The sequence below is a fragment of the Caenorhabditis elegans genome, chromosome V, assembly GCF_000002985.6.
Source record: "Caenorhabditis elegans chromosome V".
Lineage (NCBI taxonomy): Eukaryota > Metazoa > Nematoda > Chromadorea > Rhabditida > Rhabditidae > Caenorhabditis > Caenorhabditis elegans.
In genome coordinates this window covers 4,585,299-4,607,021 of record NC_003283.11, presented here as the reverse complement: position 1 = coordinate 4,607,021, position 21,723 = coordinate 4,585,299, and the positions used below count along the sequence as shown (strand labels likewise).

The following is a 21,723-nucleotide window of genomic DNA, read 5'->3' as shown; positions in this document are numbered from 1 at the left end:
AGAAGTACTCGCGTCAAAACTATTTATTTTTTAAAGTATTTTTTCCAAATTTCTCTGCCTAAATTAATATATGCTCACACCTAAATGCTCTCTAGATTCTCGCGGAAAATGATTGGTTTAGAGGCGTGGTTTGCCAACTTTTCACAAATTTCCAGTCGATGGATCACAGCTCAATCACTGGCTGATATCCCGAGGCCACACGTGGAATATGCGATTTTCGCGACTTTCAAGGCTGCCGAAGTGATGAGTGTGATAGGTAAAATGGCAACTTTTCACGGAAAAAATTGATTTTTTTTCCAGAAAATTAAAAAAAAGATTTTACTTCAAAAAAAATATTTAAAAAATTCGAAAAAAATATATTTTTTCAGATAGAATATTAACAAAGGTTTTTGTGCCAGAAATAATAGACAAATAAATTTTTTTGTGAAAAAATATTAAAGCATTTATTTTTCTCAGCAAAAAGATTTTATTTCCAGAAAAAGATTAAAAACTTAAATTTTTTTCAGAAAAAAATCGAGAAAAAATGATTTTTTTTTCAGGGATAATTTAAAAAAAAGGATTTTCCGCAGAAAGAATATATTAAAATTGATTTTTTACAGAAAAAAATAACTTCTGTGTAGAAAAAATCGAAAAAAAAAAGAAAATAAAATTACAAAAATTGGAATTTTTCAAAAAAAAAAAAGATTTTCTTTTCAAAAAAAAAAGAAAAAATTGTAGGCTATGTTTCAAAAAACAATATTTTTATTTTCATTTAAAATTATTTTAAAACTAATTTTGTTCATTTTTCTGGAAAAAAATTAGGAAACCCTATTATTTAAAAAAAAAATTTCCGAAAAACTTCGTCGTTTTTTATTTGAAAATCACTAAATACAGTTTCAGGTGGTCTTGTTGCACATCCTCTCTATCGTTGGTATCTTTCGAGAAAATTGAATCCGAAATTGATGACGCCAAATTCGGAAAAAATCATCAAAAATGCTTGCAGGAAATTGCAGGTGAATTCGAAAAAACTGGTTTTTCTGGGAAAAAAAAGAAAAATAGCTAAAAACTTTTTTATAAAATTCCCAGTTTTTTCGGTTAATATTTTGGCCAAAATTGCACTATTTTTTGCTCTTTTTTTTTTCGAAAAAAAGCGAATAATTGTTCTCCAAAAACACGAAAAAAATTGTTTTTTTGAAAGAAAAAATTCAATATTCAAACCTATTTAAAATGGAACAAAAACGTAAAATTTAAGAATTTTCCTGTAAAAAAAAACAAGAAATATACATTAAAATAAATAAATAAATAAATAAAAAACTTTAATAATTTGACTAAAATTGTGCTATTTTTATAATATCGAGTGTAATTTTTTTGGAAAAAAAAGTAAATTTATGAGTTTTTCAGTAAATCGCTTTTTTTTGTGGTTTTTGAAAATAATTCAAAATTTGCAAATTAATGACGTCATTTGTCTCCAAAAAATAATTTTTTCCAGGGTCGCTTCCTCATCGCCGGGCTCATCACTGCTCCATTTCTAAGTCGTCTCGAGACCCATTTATCTGGAACAACTGACAGTGAATTGAAGAATAGATGTTATTCGATCAGATGTAACGCTGAGACTCTTTCACTAGTAATTGCCTCATAATTTTACTTCCAAAACTCAAAATTTACTAATCATTTTTTTTTCAGGATCGCGCCGTCCTCGTGTGCGGATTCATCGGATGGTACTGGCGCCGATTCCAGGGAGCCGTTGACGGTGTTAACATTGGAATTGCCTACGCAATGGTTAATAGCCAATTTATTGCTCCACGCACGTCACCAGTGCTCAAAAATAGTATTGATGAGTCGGAACGGTTTGAGACAGTCGAAGAGATGGAGGAGTCGAAGACAAAGCTCAATAAATTCTTGGCAGAACAAGACAGGAAGGATGCTGAAGTGAAAGTTCTCGATGTTAAAGACTAATTTTTCGCTGATTTTCTGTTTTATTACTACATAGGCCTTTTCTATTGCTGAAATTGAGATTAGAATAAACCTTTTTTGACTTATTTCACTGCTACTTGCCGACTGAATTCACAAAAATCTATGCTCTCTTTTTTTGTTTGAAATTTAGTTCAGTGACATACAATTTCGAAAATATAATCTGTTTTTTCAGACATGGCTCTGAGACAACACAAACTTATAAATAATTACGAACATTATATTTTCGAAATTGTATGTCACTGAACTAAATTTCAAACAAAAAAATTGAGTATAGATTTGTCAAAAACCGAATTTCTACGAGCTTTTTATAATTTTCGAAAAAAAATCTGTTTTTTCAGACATGGCTCTGAGACAACACAAACTTATAAATAATACCGAACATTATATTTTCGAAATTGTATGTCACTGAACTAAATTTCAAACAAAAAAATTGAGTATAGATTTGTCAAAAACCGAATTTCTACGAGCTTTTTATAATTTTCGAAAAAAAATCTGTTTTTTCAGACATGGCTCTGAGACAACACAAACTTGTTAATAATTACGAACATTATATTTTCGAAATTGTATTAGGTTGGTCGAAAAGTCTTTGCAAAATTTTGATTTTTTTTTTGGAAGTAGTATTTTTTCAAAGCGAACAAGATTCAATGGGTAATATATTTACCATTAATGCCTATGACTTCTTGCCAACACAACGGAAGTTGAACAGTACCCTCCGCCTAGAACTCCTGCGATTAGGAGGCAAAGAAGTCGTCCAACCCCGTTTCGACGACCTTTCGATCATGAAACTTCTGCCCGGCAAGGTGATTCTGGAGTGAGCGGAACAGATGGTAGTCAGTAGGAGCCAAGCCCGGCGAATACGATGGGTAAGACAAAATTTGGATTCCGACTGTCTGGAGCTTCTGGCGGGTCTTAAAAGTTGTATGCGGTCTTGCGTTGTCATGGAGCAGCAACAACTTTGATCCTCTAGGGCGATGTAATCGATGAGCATGGACCATCTTTTCCAATTAAATGCTGTATAGGCCAGCGTTGATTGTAGCAAAGTCTGGAAGAAGCTCTCTGGAAATGACACCCTTACTGTCCCGCCCAATTGAGAGAAGCACTTTTTTCCGTGAAGTTCTCATTTGAGGTCAGGTGTCGCGGTTTCCTCGACCGGGACCCACTCTTTTTTCCTGGTATGGCTAACATACAATACCCATTTATCATTTTCAGTAATGATATCCTTAACCCAGTCCGTTGTTCGTTTCCTAGTGAGCAGCGAAAGAGAGAGGTTACAAAACAATTTTTCTGAAAATCGGGCAAATTGTGAGGAACGAGTTGACCGAACTTTTCTACCCTTCCGGTTTCGTGGAGATGGTTGATGATGGTTTTTTGGGGATGCTTGAGAGTCGCAGAAAGTTCACGGTTCGTTGCTCTTGAATCATCTTCCAGGGCTCTCGAAATATCCTCATCGATATCCAAACGAGAGCGATCTTATCTTGGTTTATCATCGAGATCGTAGTTCTTTTTCGTGAACTTTTCGAACCAAAACTTCATGGCATTATAGGTGACAGAGTTCTTGCCTAACACTGCACACATGTTACGACGAGCTTCGTTGCAATTGCAGATTTGGGGGAACTCGTACAGAAAAACCCATCGGAGGGCGTGACGTTCGGCGAGCAAATTCTCGGTCATTTTGAACAGCACCCAAAAGTTTTTTTAAATATATTAAACATGCACATTACGTACTATGCAAATAAAAAACAGAATCAGAAAAAAATGAATTAACGCTGAGAAATAAAGAAAAGTACAAATTTTGCAAAGACTTTTCGACCAACCTAATATGTCACTGAACTAAATTTCAAACAAAAAAATTGAGTATAAATTTGTCAAAAACCGAATTTCTACGAGCTTTTTACAATTTTCGAAAAAAAATCTGTTTTTTCAGACATGGCTCTGAGACAACACAAACTTATTAATAATTACGAACATTATATTTTCGAAATTGTATGTCACTGAACTAAATTTCAAACAAAAAAAGAGAGCATAGATTTGTTAAAGATGGTCACAAAATTTTTTGACCACCCCAAGTGCCCTAACTCGGAGCCATTTTTTTCAGCCGTTTTTCCTATCTCGCTTCTTTTCAGCTTTGAGTTGAAGCTTGTGTGTGAAAGATCATGGCTGATAACATACATTCCCACAGTTTCAAAAAAATCGTTAAAAAGCGAAAGAAGTTATGATTTTTGACCCGGAACTTATTTGGAGACCTAATAATTCAAAAACAATATTTATTTTTATTTTTTTTTTATTTATTTAATTAATTAATTTTTTTTATTTAATTGATGAATTAATTCATTAATTTTTTGGAAAATACTTAATTTGGAAAATACTCATTAGAACACAAGATTTGTTACAAAATGTCTAGAGGGATTTTCAAAAAAGTTAGTTTGAAGCCAGATATTAATTTTCAAAGTTTGGAAAATCAACTAATTTTGCATATAAATGACCTATTCCAATAAATCCCAAAATGTGATTTGACTGAAAATTTACTTTTTCTGCTTAAACTCGGCGGTTATGAAAGTTGTTGGAATACTGTTTTTAATTTTAATTTTATCAGGTTTAATCAAAGACTATATTTCAAAAGAAAAACAATTTTACACCGAAAACTGATGATGAACACTATAATTTTGAGAAAAACTCGATGTTTGGTTGATTTTATTTTTATAGGCAGGGCCTTTATTTTTGCACTAAATTTGGAATTTCTTTTCTCTTCACCTTCCTTTCAGACATATAAACACTTGTTAGCTAATTAAAAACATGAAACTGACTTTAAAGTAGCAAAAAAAGAAGGCAATCGCTTTTCAACGGTAAAATTTTCCCACGCTCACGAGAAACGCGCAGGACCCCTTGTTGGGTCATTTCCACGTGAGGAGGCAATGTACTCCAATAAATCCCAAAATGTGCTCTAAAAGGTATAACTGAAAATTTACTTTTTCTGCTTAAACTCGGCAGTTATGAAAGTTGTTGGAATATCGTTTCTAAATTCTAAAGATTGCTTCTAAAACATATTTCAAGATTGATGCAAAATTTATTATCAACTTGATAATCTATCAGAGATAGTAAATTCAAATTTAGGACACAAAATATAATATGAAAACAGAGAAAAAAAACGCGTGTCATACCCGCTTAAAATCGACTATAGAACAAAACAAGGATATCGTATAGAACATAAGAGAAGAAAACCGAGCAAGTTGAGGGTGGGGGACTCGTAGAAATTGATGAAATAGGAAAATTGGCGCGAATCAAAAAGTGTTAAACAATAATTCAAAAAATTGCAATAAAATAGCGAAAGTCTTCTTCTGAAAATGTTGAAGAAGTGTCAATATGCGAAAAGTGTCATGTTAGGATTCAGGAGGATCTGGCATAAATTAGTCTTAGAAGTTAAAATTAAAGCCAAAGTTGGGGAGAAATTGTGAAATTTTGCGGCCGATTACATTGGGAATACAACGTCCATTTTCTTTTTGGCGGCCACATTATTGAGCACCTCGTTGACAGTCATTCGGCTCGTTTCCGGGCACATCAGGTAGCACATTACGGTGAAAACTCCGGTTGGAATGAGGAATAGGAGAAGCGATTGAGCGCCGATCTGCAAAAATTGATAGTTTTTTTAGCGAGTTTTTCGAAAAAATTTAACAAAATTTTATTACACATCTGCTAAAAATGTACACACTTAGGACCCCTTTAACAACAGGGGTACGGTACCTTACGAATTATTTTAGTATATTCTAAAGCTTAGATTACCGTTTCAAAAATTCTCTGCCTACCTGCCTGCCTACATAATTTTTTTTGAACCTTCAAAACAATATTTTCTCCTTTTTTCCGAGATGAAGTTGAAACTGGCTCTCCCGCTAAGCCTAAGCCTGGGCCTTAACCTAAGCCTATGCCTAATCCTAAGCCTAAGTTTGAGCCTAAGCCTAAGCCTTAGTCTAAGAACAATCCCAATCCTAAGCTTAAATCTAGACACAGGCTCATACCTAAAACAATGACTAAATAGCGTCAGCCTAAGCCTAAGCCACAGCCTAAGCCTAAGCCTAAAACTAGGCTAAAGCCTAAGCCTAAGCCTAAGCCTAAACCTGAGCCTAGTTCAATCTAAAAAAAAGAAGCGTACCACATTGGCGGTTGGATAAAATGCGAATTCCACTCCAATCTTCGTCAACGCTTCGAACATTGTCAACGTGGAAACTGACGACAATAGGAGATTCCTTGGAACAAGCTCAGCTGCGTAGAACCTTGAAACTGATCCGATTCCACAAGTGTTCACGAGAAGGAGTACGGTAAGGCCGATGAATGTGGCATACTGTAATTAGAGAAAATATAAAATTAGTTTCCATTGTTCAAAAATCAAGATATTTTACCTTCAACTCTCCATTAATATTGATGGCAATGATCATCACCAAGATGGACACAAAGGAGACGAGCATCGAAACAATAATAAGTGGACGACGACCGAGTCGATCGACCAGGAAGACTGGAACCAGGGTGAACGGGAGACGCAGGAGACCGGTGGCAAACGAGAGCCACGTCGCTTGAGAGTAGGTGAAGTGTGACAGAGTGTAGAGAATGAATGTGCTGTAGCCGCGAAGGGATCGGGCGCCAGTGAAGACGTACGCAATTTTGACCATGACACCAACCCAGGCGCAGTAGCGGATGAGACGAGACGTTTGATCCTTCGCACGCCACGGCATGAACATGATCTCCATTCCGCTGTGTTCACTTTCGATTCCCTGGAAATGATATGGATATTAAATGGGTATTTTGGTGGTTTCATCTTTTTATCTTTGATCTCAAACTATTGGTTTTTTAATTGTTCAGGGATTTTTCAAGAGTTTTTTTAGACATTTCAGCAAGATAATCTATGTATCTAAATAAGTTGTAACGTTTCACAGCAACTATGCCAACTGGTACAGCGTCCGACATCTCGCGAGTATGTTTTTTTGCCGATTTTTCTTAAAACACTTATAATTCAAGAAATATACGTTTTCTGAATTAAATAGTCTATCGTTTTATGTAATCACTTTGTCTTCTAGTGGCCATTGATTCAGAAATTCGAACTAGCGTAGTGAGAACGTATTTCACAAAAATGACGGAATTTTTTCAGTTTTTCAGTTCAAATATACCCAAATGTTGTTGCTAGTTCCGTTTCTAAAAATATCTAAATGCTCAAAAAATCATTTTTGAATAGCGTGACCCGCTTTTTGAACGCCGATGCAAAACAGGCACAGGAGAGACGCTAGTTTCTGAATTAAAAGCTTTTTGAGAGAAGCCGTCGAAAATAAACTCGCGCGATGTCGGGTGATGTATCTATTGGCATGATTATTGTGAAACATTGAACACTGTTCAATTATGTAGAAATGCTCAAAAGCATCAGTTTGCTAGGTAAAATTTTCTTCCTAAAATTTCTAGTTTCAGATTTACACTCATTTGAAAATCTTTGAAAAATCACTGAACGATCAAAAACGCGTATACTTTTGACTTAAAATAAGCATACCCCAGCTGTTTTCTTCTTCTCCTTATTCTTTCCTATACTCTGCTCACAGATTCTGATCTCCGACTCAACAGATGGATCGTCTTCAGACACACCGTGGTATTGAGCCAACGCCTTTCTAGCACGATCCACGTCATTATACTTTTCCATGATGAACTGCGGAGACTCGGCGACCCAGGAGAACATGACCATCGACACGACGACGACAGCACAGTTCGGAAGGAAATTGTAAGGCCACAGCTCATCGGTAGAGAACGGCACGCCGACGGCTTGTGTCAGTAAGGATCCCAGTGCCATGAAGAACTCCTGCATCGCGGCCATTCGACCTCGGATCTGTGGTGGCGCGCATTCGACGATCCATACCGTAGCGTTGACTGTATTCACACCATTGGCCAGCGACCAGATGATTCGGCCCACGAAGAGCAGCTCGAAAGCTGGGAAGCACCATTTGGCAGCAGCACAGAGCAGGGCTCCGGGGATCTGAAAACGTTATTTGTCAATGAATAAAAAAGTAAAAAACCAACTAACATAAAGAAATGAAGCAATCAGGGCAGTATGCTTCCTGCCGAATTGACTACACATCCATCCAGCCAGAAATTGTCCAAAGATAGTGGCGATTGGAAAGCAAACATTGAGAAGTGACCATAGTAAATGCTGAAAAGTGTATTTTCTAGTGAGAGAAAGTATTTGTGTTTTCATATATTCTACAAATCTTTTTTCCGAGTGATCATAAGTATGAATGAAAAACTAAAAGATGATAGAAGGAAAAAATAATAACATCAAAGATAATTGTTGACTATTTTTAGTTGACCAATGGAGAAAAAAGTCAGCAGCAGTAATGATAATGATAAGGGGGTATGGTACTCTAGGTGGCAGAAAAATAACAGAAAATGCTCTAAAGTGATAAGACTTACAGAGTGAAACTGATAAAATATAGGGGAGGCACTTTTTAAACGGACAATGTGTATTTTTTCTTAAATGCACCTATTTTACGTAATCAATTATAATGTAGTAATTGAACCATTACTATGAACCGAATTTTTTTTTTCGTAATTAAAGGCGCGCGGATTCGTTCGGATGGGTCTCACAGCGAACCATTAAAGATTTGGGCAACTGCGAATCCGAAAGTCAGGTAGAGCAATCTTGGTGGTGCCTGCGCAAGCCTACAGTAACCCTCCGACTTACCAACGTGGAATCCGATATAGGATGTCCGGTCCGTTCTATCCACGATGAGTTGATGAATTGTTCAATTTGAGCATATGGTTGATTGAGCACAGAGGCGATGTAACCCTGTTGGAATCCTGACGAGAGGCACAGTGCTATAGAGAGAATGTGAATTGACAGGGATGGCATGACCTGAAACGTTTCCAATTAGGGCTTAAACTAGACAAAAGTGATAGAGGACGTGCTTCTCTGAAATCCAGACTACAGTATATGCTTACCGTAACCTTGCCCATGATAAGGCTAGAACCAAAAAAAAAGTGTAATCAGAAGTATAATAAAAGTGCAGGCAGAAAGTCAATGACAACTTTAAATAGTGGCCAAGTTGGTCAATCTTTAAACTTTTTCAGCTGTTTATATGGTTTTTTTTCGGTCGCCGAGAGTGACCAGACAACCGAGACAACAAAAGCCGAAAGGGCTAGCAGCGGAAAAAAAAACAACGATACAGCTGGAGACGACGTTGCAAGAAGATGATGAAGAATGTAAGAGGAATAGGGGCAGAAGAATAAGAATAAGAAGAAAGTGTTAGAGTGGACAATGTGTATGTGTATGTGATAAGCGAAACTCTTCTATAACCGACTACCGACGACCGACTGACCAGTTGATGAAGGCAATTGTTTGATAATTTTTTTGTTTTGATTGTTGTGGATGCTGGTGGTCAAGAAAAAGAGAAACTAGCTACATAGATACTCTACTTGAAAATTCCAAATTAAAATCCAATATCAGTTAGTAACGAAGTAATGAACGTGTGAAATGAGACGGTAGTCATCTGAACACGACGACAGTTTAGATAAGATCCTGAGAAGAGACCCCCCCCCCCCCCCTCTTATCATAGCCAAACAACTAAACACCTGGGTTGGGGTGGGGGATGGATAGGAGAGACAAAAAACTAGTTTTTCTTGGGAAATGATTGGGGGTCTGATGCACCACATCAGCACCGTACCTATTACAAATCACAAAAGTATTTCGAGGAGGAATTCGACGAAGTGGCGGCTAGAGAGTCATCTAGAGTTTGATGTCTTTCGAGATTCACAAAGGTCGATTTGTGAAGAATTGGGAATTCTAAATTTTCCAAAGTTTTGGATAAGAATGACGGGGAAACTTTTACAGGCCAGGGTATTTCCATTTCTGTGGTGTTTTTCAGAAAAAAAATCTGGAAGGTTTTAATTTAAAGCCAAAATAGACAATCATGGTGATTACGGAAATCCAAAATTCTGAGAATGCGTATTATGCAACATATTTGACGCGCAAAATATCTAACTACAGTAACTCTTTAAGTGTCTCGCTTGTGTCGATTTACGGGAGCTCGATTTTCGAGATAAATAACAATAATTTAATATTTTCGTTATAAGATTACAAATATGCAAAAAATGAAGAAAAAAAACGAAAAAACGAAGGAAAAATCGGTGTCACTATTCAAAAAGATATTCATTTCGAAAATCGAGTCCGTAAATCGACACCAGCGATAAAGTAGTCATTTTAAGGATTACTGTAGTTTTCGCTACGAGATATTTTGCGCGTCAAGTATGTTGCGCAGTACGCGTTCTCAGAATTTTGTGTTCCCGTAATAAGAACGTCTCATGTTTGAGTTTGAGCAATGTAGGGCTCCTAGCAGAAAATTCGGTATGTTGCAAAAACTTTGACTGAATTTTGGAACAAAAATCTTTAAAATTTTACAACTATGATCTTAGTTCCCATATTTCTTAAATCTATTCATTTGGTGTCCTAAAGTGCACCGAAAAATACAGGAATGTCTATGATAGTACAGTCTTACAACTTGAATAGATTAACGGCTATTCGACTTCTAAAAGTAGTTGATAATATTGCATTCTAGAATTGGTAAAATAAAATATGGTTCGGTTTTCAGTTTTTTCTGGGCGTCAAATAGAATTTTCGGCAATAAAAACTATGTTGCAAGAATTCTTTTTGAACATTGATGAGACGACTGCTTCGTCCCGTGACTATAAAATTCTAGGTCACAAATTTTCTCTCATATCAAAAACTAATTATTTATCCCCTTCCCCCCCCCCCCCCCTCCACTGTTAAAACTCATAAAATTTGATCATCTAAACAAATCTAATAAAAAATACCGATTTCAAGCCGTAAATACAAACGTACCCAGAACTGATTCATGATCAGATTGCAGATGATCTGTGACCCCGAAAAGAAGGAACTTTAAAAACGTCTCCAAAATATTGTTGTCAGTGTCAGACTTGAATATGTCTTCGAAAAAAAAAACGATTTAAGATTTATGATAGTGATGAGGGAGCAACGGTAAGAAGACTTGTAGACTGCGCAGTGAAACAGGTCACACACACTAATAGGCGGTAAGGCGCGAGAAGGAAGGAAGTGGACAAATATTGTAGCCTTTGCGTATAGTTGTTGACCACACTGGATAGTGTTGCTTTTGGTACTAAAAAATACAGAAGTTTGCCAAAACATTTCATTGAACTCGAGCTAGCTATACGGAAATAGAAAAACCTTTTGGATAGAAAGTTCGGAGTCAACAATAATAATATCGTCATCTTGAGAATTCTAGAATCACCGGTGACTAACAAAGTAATTTGTAGCAAATAAAATTTTAGTTTTCAGAAGATTTGTCACAAATTTGTGAAATTTGAATTGAAAATTTGTCACATTAGAAAATTCATCAAATTTAGTAACCTACTATTCTTTAAAAGCGTTCAAAAAATGTATGAAGTATTGAAAAAAAGTATTTATTTTTCATTGTTTAAATGGTATCAGATTAAATCTTCTTATATCCGAAAAATAGTCTTGCAGTTTCTAATATCCCTACGGACCAAGTGAAAATTAGTCCTGTATGCAAGACTAATACATAAAATACGGTATCATGAACCTTGAAATAGTGTATTCGAATCATGTCCGATTTGCTAGCTAGTAACTAAAACGGAAAAAAAAACTATTTCAAAATAGGATTCTCAGATTTTTTTGGCGGTTATAATATATCTTATATTAAAGTAATACATTTTTAATGAAACTATACTTGTTTAAAGAACTACAGTTTTGGTGAATAAGTTCCAGTTGAACAAACCACATGAAATGGAATAAGGTAATACCTATACGACTAGATAGAAAGTGCGGAACTATTTGAAAAATCGCCTTCTATCATGTTGTACTCAATTAAGGGGTCAACTAAAGATCGAATTTTTGAAAAATCGCCAAAACGCAACGGCACAACTTTCTGACAATAGTTCTTAATGTATCTCTCTCTACAGGGGTGATACCAAAAAAATTGTAAAAATTATCGAGTTTGCCAGAATTTTAGAAAGTTTAGTTTGATTGATCCAACCAATAAAAATATAAACTAATGATATCATTATGAATAAGATAAATGACTTTCGTACGATTCTGTTAATTCTCAATTTTCGAGTTTTTCTGGCAAAATACTCTTTGAACTAATGACACAACAAGAAAATCGTTTGGTTACGTGAACAACTGGTGAATTCCAAGATAATATATCTTGTTTCACTGTAGTGAAGATGCCAAATGCATAATATATTGCTAGAAATTCGAAAAAAAGAAGGAATTACGGTAATCCCATTAATAAGCTCTCTGTCACTAGTGCGATCGGAAACTAGTGGAAATTTTGAATGTCTAAACATACATTTAGAATTACAAATGTAAATTTTCAATTTTAAGAACGACAGAATATGTGTTACTGAATAATCAAGGTATTGCCTTATACACTTTTGTTATTCTAAAGAATTCCAAAATTTTTATTTTAATTGTTTTCGTTCGTACCACCGGTCACTTCCTATAATTATATTGTTCAAACTGTTATCAGTTTGCAATATACAAAGGTTTTCTTCCTTTCCGTAGTTAATTGTCTAGGTGTCAAAGTTAGCGTTTTTTTTAATCACTTTTTCGATATCAGTAGGTACACATTTCTTGGTAACCTTGTGACGTTGACCTATAAAATGTGCTACTATGGGATAATGTACCGCTTATTTGCTTTATTTTTTCAGTTTATCGGTAAGTGGGCTCTGTGAGCTGTGATATAAGTATTGGACTTAATCTTAAAACGAAGCTCGTCTGTAAGTTGGCTTTGAAACACGGAGAAGTAATTTCCGGGAAAAAACAAAAAAAACCACTCTATGTCTCAACACTCATTAGGTTCTAATTAGTTTTGTTAATAGCACATTTGGCACTTTTCCAGAATAGTCCCTAATTGGATACACTCCCTCAACAATCATACTTTGTATCTAGTACATCATATCACTGTTATCATTAAAAATGTTCCACTTATCACGTTTTTTCCTCTCCAGGTGCACTATAGAACTTTCCACGAAAAATTTATTATAGGCGAGCAGAGAATTCGAGCAGAAGAAAAAAGAAAGGCAGTCGTGGACAAAAAAGAATAATTGATTTATGCTCAATGCATGGGAGGGGGAAACCCGAAAAGAGGAAAAGCGTCAATTTAGGCGCCGTCAAGTGCTGTGCCATTCTGATCAAGAAGCATTTTTGAAGAATTTCCCATCATGTCAGAATGAATTTATGTACTCCATAGGTGGTCCAGTTCTAGCATAGTGTAGGCACAAAAATGTCTCGCCGCCTATAGGTTTTAGTCTACTTCCGTGGAAAATTGCTCCAAGAAGCATCACAGTCATGTAAATTGGCATTTTGCTTCTGCAAAAGCCCTACACAAAAGTTATCATGTCTGAGAACCAACAAATCCTATAAAACGTGTTTCAAATTTTCCCTTCATTTCCGTTTTCTATTTTCGGTGCTTGGAAATTCATCAAAAATCAAGAGATGACGTCACAAGTTCATCGGTACAGTTGAAAGACTAATGGCAGTCTACATATCATTGAAAGTCGGTGATCGAAAGAGAAAGAGAGGAAAACTTGTTTTTTGTTTCCAAAACGGAAATGGAGAAAAAAGAACTGTGGTTTCGAAATATTACATTACGAACATCATGCCATGGATGATTTTTTTAGATTAAAGGATTAAAATCAAATAAAAGCTTACTAGCTCTCCAGTTGGCATATTTTGAGATTTTAGCTTCGAAAGCTCTGAGCCGACATAATTTTGTTTTGAAAACCTTTCAGAAAGTTTCATTGCAAAATTTCGTAATTTTGGGCCTTAGATTTTGGTACTTCGACATTTTCAGCAGGCCAAACACAACATTTTTACAGCAAGACCCCACGACACTAATAGGGAATGTCTTCCATTAAGAGCCCAACAGTGGCCGATGGGTAAACCTTATACCTATGAGTAACCTATTCTATACAAACAATGCAGCAACCCGGTCAAAAGTTCGAAAACGAAACAATTACATACCCTTCTCCTTTGTGCATCATCTGCTTCAATAAGCGGCGCCTGAGAATCATCGCTGGCGATTGATCCGCGTGGTCCATTACTATGACTAGGCATCGGAATAGAATAGAGATATCAATAATCAGAAGTATCCAAATAAAACCGTTTGTTCTCCTGGCTGTCTATTGAGGCAAGGAGCCGCGACAATTGACTGGGCGCAACAGCAGCAGACGAGAGAAACCGCGGTATGGGAGGAGCGAGGAAATATACTAGCGAGGGAAAGAGAGTGAGAGAAAAGCGCGTCCAAACTTAGAGGGGCGCCGGAACTGAATTGAAGACCCTAAATCTCTTCTCTTGGGACACACACTTTCTCCCATAATAACAACATGCTCGAATTCTGGGGCGGAGTCGTCGGGGAAATCACCCAAAGGATGACGAATTGAGGGGTGTAAAGTTGAAAGTTTGATGACATTCTGCATTTTATCTCCGTATAATTCGATTGTTTTCTTTCTTGTTAAGATTATTTTTAGGTGGACGGAAGTGTCTTGCGTCTGACAATATAGTCACACGTGTTGAAAATTTCAGAGACGCTTTGATAAACCTGATTGTCACACCTATTTACACTTTGCGAGTTGCGGAATGTTCTCGTCGCAAATGGTTTGTTTTCGAGGAGTTGAACTGAAAAAAGACCCAATCGGTGTACTGTAGGGTATATTTCTAAGGCAGCCTTTATGAGTACATTGGTATAGTACGTTCGGCCATAGCTTTCAATACAGGCAAAAAATGTATACCTTAACTTGCGGTGAGATATCATAATGACACAACGAGCAGAAGAGGTTATATTATCCCTATGAATACAAAAAAAGTTCAATTCAAAAATGCCAAGAAATGGTAAGGCTTATTTTGGGGCACTAATTTGAATATATCACAGGGGTGGGCGGCAAACGATTTTTTCTGGCAAATCGGCAAATTGCCGGAATCGAAAATATCCGGGAAACCGGCAAATTGTCGACTTGCCGAATGTGTAGTTCCTACATCTATTTTGAAAAGTTCTATAAAAACATCGAAAGAAAACGGAACAAAATGTTCAAAAAGCCACTGCTCAATTGTTTCAATCTTATTTTAAAAAAATCCTCTAAACATTTCCGGCAAAGCAGATATCCGGCAAACGGCAAATCGGCAATGCGCCGAAAATAAAAATTTCCGGCAAATCGGAAAACCGGCAAGTTGCCAGAATTGAAAATTTCCGTTAAATCGGCGAATTGCCGGAATTTAAAATTTCCGGTTAATCGGCAAACCGACAAACCGACTTTTGTACCGAGATCTAGCTTGGTCCCCAATCTAGTCATCTGATAAGACGTTCTCAAAATGTTTGACGGATAGCACAGCTGCCTACCCAGATAGGCCCCCCAAGGGCCCTCTTTAGACCTAAGATAGGCCAATGAGCAAAAAAAAGTGATACCGGACTAAACTTTATGGGCCGGTATCTTTTTTTTTCCAAATTTATTGTACAGAGATCTAGATTGGTGCCCAATCTACGATATTCTCAAAATTTCTAACTGGTAACTTGCCATGAAATCAACTTTCTCTGGATACCGCTCACCACTGCCACCTACTCTTATTTACATGTTTTGGACAAAAATACTTCCTGAGAAGAGATCATAAGCTCATATTGATGTGTTTGCTCAAGGCATTTGCGGGTGATCATAGACACGCATCAAGAGCAAGGAAGATGCGACAAACGAAACATCCTCCAACAAACAAAAACAAACGGGAATGAAACAGAAAAAAGTTCCACACATGAACATGGATTTCTACGGTTTGAATATGGGCAATCGGTACTTTGCAGTTGAACGGAACGATTATGTGGATACCAACTGGATTCGAGACTAGAAAGTAACTGACTACTAGTTCGCGGCTGGTTGCTTCGGTGAACTGTGACTATGTTAGATGATAAAAAATGCAAAAACTAAAATATACCTGTTCAACTTGAAAACCATCATCCGAAATATGTTGTACTTTCTTGGTGATAACCATTCTCTTGTTATCTCAAAAGTGACGATAATACGGATACGAATGCAGCTTATCAGGTTATCAGCGTGTGAACTAATTGGACATATTCTGATTTCAGGATAGGTGGGCGGAAAACAGGTTATGATTTTCAAAGACAAGCAGGGTAGATATGTAGATAGTGAACTTTACTTGGAACGTGAACTAGACAAGTGCCAACAGAAGGAGGGTTATTTGTTTGACCTTCAGAAATCGCGGGAAATCACAATCTGGTCACACTATTCAAAAATTACTTTCTCGCAATTTCTGAATTCACGTGAAGGAAAAGGTGGAGGTAAAGAAGAATGCCACTAAAAGAGTATACTTGCTATTCCTCTACTTTACTCATTTTATACCAACTCGGAGCTTCTCAAAAGTGGGCGTGATCTACCATATTTTAGGAAGACGAGCAGCAGCAGCAGCAAATGTGGGGGAAACCAACTCTCGACCGTTTTCAAAGACACCCCCACTGCCAATGGATGATGCGTCATGAGAGAGACGACGTGAGACACAGAGACGCAGTCCAGTATTCTGCACTTTCTCGATTATTATTCCAGCGTGGACACCTACGACGACGACGACAAAAAAACGCTTTTTTGGGCTGGTGATGAATGATGTCATAGTGATATGGTTTTGCAGGTCACAGGCGAATAAAAAACAACAATAACAATAATAGCTGATAGTTCAAAACAAACAGCCTTATAGTACTGGAAACCGGCTGATCAGTAGCAAACCGGTAGCAGAGATCGGTTGCTGGAACGAACTGTAACGAAATTTCCAAAAGAACAATGTGGCTTCTTAAACTTTCAGTCCATACAAAAATTGATTAGATATTGCTGACGGATATTGCTGACCGATCATTTTTATATGATATATCAAAGTCTAAAATCGAATTTGGACATTACAAGTTCAAATGCATTGGACAAACTTGCAAGGTTAGTACTGTGGCCTAGGCCTGCCTGACTTTAAGGCGATCTCCGCCGAACAGGTTTCAGGCAGGCGTCGGGCGCCCTGAAACTGCGCCTGCCTACCATGGAAGCGTTTCTGTGGCCCCATTTTGATAGTATATACTGTTGTTAATTTTTGATCTGTGGTGAATGTTTCTCTAGTCAAAAATGTGATAATTATTGAACTATTGCAAAAATTTCAGCCAGCAGTTAAAATTTAAAATAGGAGAAATTAGGCAAAAAATGAAATAATCAGCTATTTCTTCACTTCTCCTCGCCTTTTAAAGATATCTCAACCTTTGTGCTTTCAGCGAGACTCGTGATATTTTGTCCAATCCTCGTGTTATTTCGTGTTTCCAAAATACTTCTTCCATTCGACGATTAACGCCCTAGAATACTTTTCTGTGAACTTGTGTTTTCAACATCTGTACTTAACCCGTGGTGCTGATTTTTGAAGTATTCCGATAACCTCATGAAATGTGGCACATTGAGAACTTTTCAATTCCGGCAATTAGCCGGTTTGCCGTTTTTCCATAAAATTTCATTTTCGGCAATTTGTCGTTTTGCCGGAAACTTTCATTTTCGGCAGATTGCCGGTTTGCTGATTTTGCGGAATTTTTCAATTCCGGTACTTTGCCGGTTTGCCGATTTGGCAGAAAATTTTAAGGGAGATTATTTTTATTTTTTATAAGACGAAATTCTGAAACCTTCAAAAATGTGCAAAATCACAATTTGTCGAAAATTTTCGTCAATTGCTGTGTTTTCCGGTAAATTCGGCAAATAGGAAATTTGCCGGTTTGCTCGAAAAAAATTTTCCGCCCACCCATGCTATACACCACGTTTGGACCCAAAAAAAAAATCAATGTCATGAATTTTTTTCATCGAATTTTTAAAAGTTTGTCTTCCTTTCCATACTGTTATCAACCTGATTTTTTACAAAAGTAGACTGATTCGAAAATCTCAAAACTGATCTCCTTTGAAGGTATTTTTTCTGATATTACATCTATCCTATATTCTGTCACAGATCAGTGTCGATTCTACCGACCCGATCAACAAAATTGTATTAAAAAGTAATTGTGTACACATTGCAAATGGTCTTCTGATGATACTTTGCAAAAACGTGTGTATTGGTAAATTTTGCACTTGGTACAGTTGCAGCCCCTTTCACTCTATTCTGAAATCCTGTCTTATTCATCATTTATTCTATTTTGGTCCATAGCGCGTTGTCGCCTTCACTTTTCTTGTTTTCTGTCTGACGTACCCTCAACGTGTACAGTTCAAACATGGTGGTGGAGTGGACGAGACGAAGAGACGCAGATACACTTCCGCCTTTCAAATATACACGAAATCAGTGATAATTACTGACTAATCAAATAAAAAACAGTGTTGATGAGACACGGGGAAGCCCATTGGTGTTTTCGAAACTAAACTGCTTTCTCCTACCACACGTGGTGATAGGCTGTCCCATTACGGTTTGATCTACAAGAAATGCGGGAATTTTTTGCCCAAAAAAAATGTGACGTCAGCACGTTCTTAACCAGGCGAAATCAGTTTAGAACTCTGCGTCTCGTCTCCCGCATTTTTGTAGATATACGTAGATCAAGCCTAAATGGGAAACTCTGACACCACGTGCTCCCGTCGCCATTTTACATTTAAAAGCTAATTCTAGCTTTCTGGCGGGTGGAAAATGGAACACGAAAATCGACTTCAAACCCTATTGAACTGTCGAAATCGGATTTTGATGTCAAAATTCATTTCTTAATCGTGAGCGGTTCTGAATTAAGATCAGTGGAACGTCCCCTACACAGAGCGGTTTTCACTACGTTGCCTAGGTATAATCTCTTCAATTTCGTACACTTTTTCGCAAATGAAGGATAACCTTTCTGAAACTTGACCCAGCATGATCTGAGAATGATCTTGACCCATTCAGGTAAAGCCAAGTTTTTTCGGCGGAGGATGGGTAAGAGGGGTCGTTGGGCGCCTCTATCCGGGCTGAGCCTCACGATAGCATTGACGGATAACTCGGAAATCACGTGGTGTCAGAGTGTCTTATTTCGGCTTGATCTACGTAGATCTACAAAAAATGCGGGAGAAGAGACGCAGAGTTCTCAACTGATTTCGTATGGTTAAGAACGTGCTGTCGTCACATTTTCCTGGGCAAAAAATTCCCCGCATTTTTTTAGATCAAACCGTAATGGGACAGGCTGGCACCACGTGGAATGCCTGTACCGTAGTCTACAGTAATCTCAACGTGAACTGCGAAATGGGATCAGACTTTTCAATGATGAATTTAGGAACTTCAAGATGGATGTGTATACCTATTTAAAAACCAAACCGTTTCGAAATCTTCCTACCTGAATTCCAAAAAGCACACCCCGTGCCAAATCGATATCCTTGATGAAGCCCCATCCACGAATCTTATAAGGTCCGAAAAATCGCAGACTCGACGAAAATTTTCGAGAGAATTTTCCAGATAGATGTGCCGCCGAGGAATACATAGAGTGGGAGAGCAGAGTGTGGCGGCGAAAGAAGCAGAAACTGAGAATTGGCCAAAGAAACAAAAAAAATAAAATAAACGAACACTTTTTCTTTCACATCACTGTGTTTACGGGAACGGTGCGATCGCGACGCTGCGCTCCTAATTATGCATGGCGAGCCAGACGATAGCCTGATTTTTGAAAGTGCGGGGTGAGAGAAACCGTAAGATGGGGGTGAGTCATACTGACATTTTGTGTTATTTTCGCGCCAAAAATACAGTACTCGCGGGTCTCGACACGTAGAAAATATTGTCAAATGTTAAAACGGGTGCGCCTTTAAAGGGGTACTGTACTTTCAAAATTTTGCAATTTTTCCAGCGATTTTTCATAGTTTTCTTGTTGTTAAAATTTTCGGAACTTTTTAAAAATCTATTAAAATCCATAGCGACGTCGAGTTTGAAATTACAGTACTCTTTAAAGGCGCACATATTTTTGCGGAGAACAAAAATTTGTCGTGTCGAGACCTGGTACCGTATTTTTGACGCAAAAATCGCAAAATTTTCTAGAAGTTTTTCGAAAATTACGTAAAATTTCAAAAAAAGTGGCATAAAGGAGTCCACAATTCGGAAAAGCAGGAACAATTTTTTTTTTAAATTAAAATTTTTTTTCAAACCCCCGGGTTCTGGCCTTCTTCATTGAATTTTTCGCGCTCCATTGACAATCGCCTGCCGGACAGCGCGTGGGAAAGTGTCGTGTACTACACACGGACAAGAACAATTATTTTTACAACTAAAATCGAGCCGCGACGCGACACGCAACGCGCCGTAAATCTACCCCAGATATGGCCGAGCTAAAATGGCCTAGTTCGGGGCAAACTCTTCCATTTCAATTTATGAGGGAAGCCAAAAAAAATAAAACATTTTATGGTTTTTTTACAAAAAATGAAAATCAATGCTGATTTTTTGTGGGGTAGCAAATTTTTGAAAGAAAAATTCAAAAAATGCAAAAAAGAAGTTGATTTGAAAACTCTCGTCGCTTGAAAACAAGAACACAAGCAGAAACTTAAGTATTTTCGATAACTCTAATCTTCTGAATCTCAACTCGAGACATGGGTTATCCCTACATTATTACACAACACGTGTGTGTGACGGACAACAGCTGGTGAACTTTGACTTAATGATTTTCTTGAGGGTGGGGGAGCGCCCGCATTTTCAGAAATAGGGTGTCGATTTTTCGATTTCTCTTTTTTGTTTTCAGAAGTTTTATTATCTAAACACAAAATTCTGAGAATGCGTATTAGGCGGCATATTTGACGCGCAAAATACCTCATAGCGAAAACTACAGTAATTCTTTAAATGATTACTGTAGCGCTTGTGTCGATTTACGGGCTGGATTTTCGATACTTATCGAAAATTGAGAAAATAATACGAAGAAGCAAAGGAAAATGGAATATTGCTGACACTGTTCGAAAATAAATTCATTTCAAAAAATCGAGCCCCGTAAATCGACACAAACGCTACCGTATCCATTTAAAGGGTTACTGTAGTTTTCGCTAATAGATATTTTGCGCGTCAAATATGTTGTTTAATACGCATTCTCAGAATTTTGTGGCCCCGTAATATGTTTATTTATGAGTTTTGCATTGATTTTTAAAAATTAATTTTCTAAAATTGAAAAAAAAAATTTCGAAATAAAAACAAGTTGCTTAAAATTTTGACAATTTTTCGGCTTTGTATTTAAAAAATGTTTATTTATCAATTTTAAATATTCCTTGAAAAAAATATTAAAATTTTTTTGGATTTATTCTGGAAGAAAATCGGAAAAAGGTAGTTTTTTTCTACAAAAATATGAAAAATTGTCGTTTTTTTAAAGATTTTCTATGAAAAAAGTGTTTTTTTCGATTTTTTTAATTGGAAAATTGTCGTTTTTCCGATTTTCTTCGATGAAATCTAATTGTTTTCAATTTTTTATTTTTCCATTTTCCCGAAAGTCTAAAATTTTAGTTCTCTAAAAAAATCAAAAATTTCTTAGATTTTTTATGAAACGAATCGAAAAATGCCCGAATTTTTGAAAAAATCAAAAAAAAATTGAATTTGTTTTTCGATTTTCTGACTTCCCAAAATTATTTTTTTATATTCTCCGGAAAAAAACCGAAATTTTTCGAAATTCATTGTCCCGATAGTTTCCATTTTCCCAGAAAATTACCTTTTTCTGGTAAGTTGTAGATTTGATAAGTCCTGAAGATTCGTCGCGCATCCTGTGATTTTTCTGAAAAACT

General features: G+C 36.7%; 2 protein-coding genes and 1 non-coding gene across 5 annotated transcripts; 1 reads left to right on the top strand and 2 right to left on the bottom strand.

Moving 5' to 3' along the window:
- Positions 1 to 93: 93 nt before the first annotated feature.
- On the top strand, positions 94 to 2,018 carry txt-6 (transcellular chaperone signaling (x)cross tissue). Of its 2 annotated transcripts, none has more exons than NM_001129588.4 (4): positions 94 to 256; positions 874 to 992; positions 1,469 to 1,603; positions 1,663 to 2,018. In NM_001129588.4, exons 1-4 carry the CDS (start codon positions 109 to 111, stop codon positions 1,933 to 1,935), a joined length of 675 nt encoding a protein of 224 aa, NP_001123060.1. In that variant the 5' UTR covers positions 94 to 108; the 3' UTR covers positions 1,936 to 2,018. The 2 variants fall into 2 exon arrangements, with proteins under 2 accessions (NP_001123060.1, NP_001123059.1); NM_001129587.3 differs by having other exon boundaries at positions 96 to 256; positions 880 to 992.
- Positions 2,019 to 4,996: 2,978 nt separating this feature from the next.
- Y61A9LA.1 (Major facilitator superfamily (MFS) profile domain-containing protein) lies at positions 4,997 to 21,713 on the bottom strand. Of its 2 annotated transcripts, none has more exons than NM_071842.5 (7): positions 13,997 to 14,185; positions 8,660 to 8,830; positions 8,003 to 8,128; positions 7,478 to 7,954; positions 6,345 to 6,713; positions 6,098 to 6,286; positions 4,997 to 5,575 (listed from the first exon to the last, which is right to left on the bottom strand). In NM_071842.5, exons 1-7 carry the CDS (start codon positions 14,087 to 14,089, stop codon positions 5,420 to 5,422), a joined length of 1,581 nt encoding a protein of 526 aa, NP_504243.2. In that variant the 5' UTR covers positions 14,090 to 14,185; the 3' UTR covers positions 4,997 to 5,419. The 2 variants fall into 2 exon arrangements, with proteins under 2 accessions (NP_504243.2, NP_001338840.1); NM_001351869.4 differs by lacking the exon at positions 13,997 to 14,185 and adding an exon at positions 21,651 to 21,713 and having other exon boundaries at positions 5,001 to 5,575.
- On the bottom strand, positions 5,988 to 6,061 carry Y61A9LA.13. Its single transcript, NR_068703.1, has one exon. It is a non-coding gene; the product is annotated as an Unclassified non-coding RNA Y61A9LA.13 (non-coding RNA).
- Positions 21,714 to 21,723: the final 10 nt, after the last annotated feature.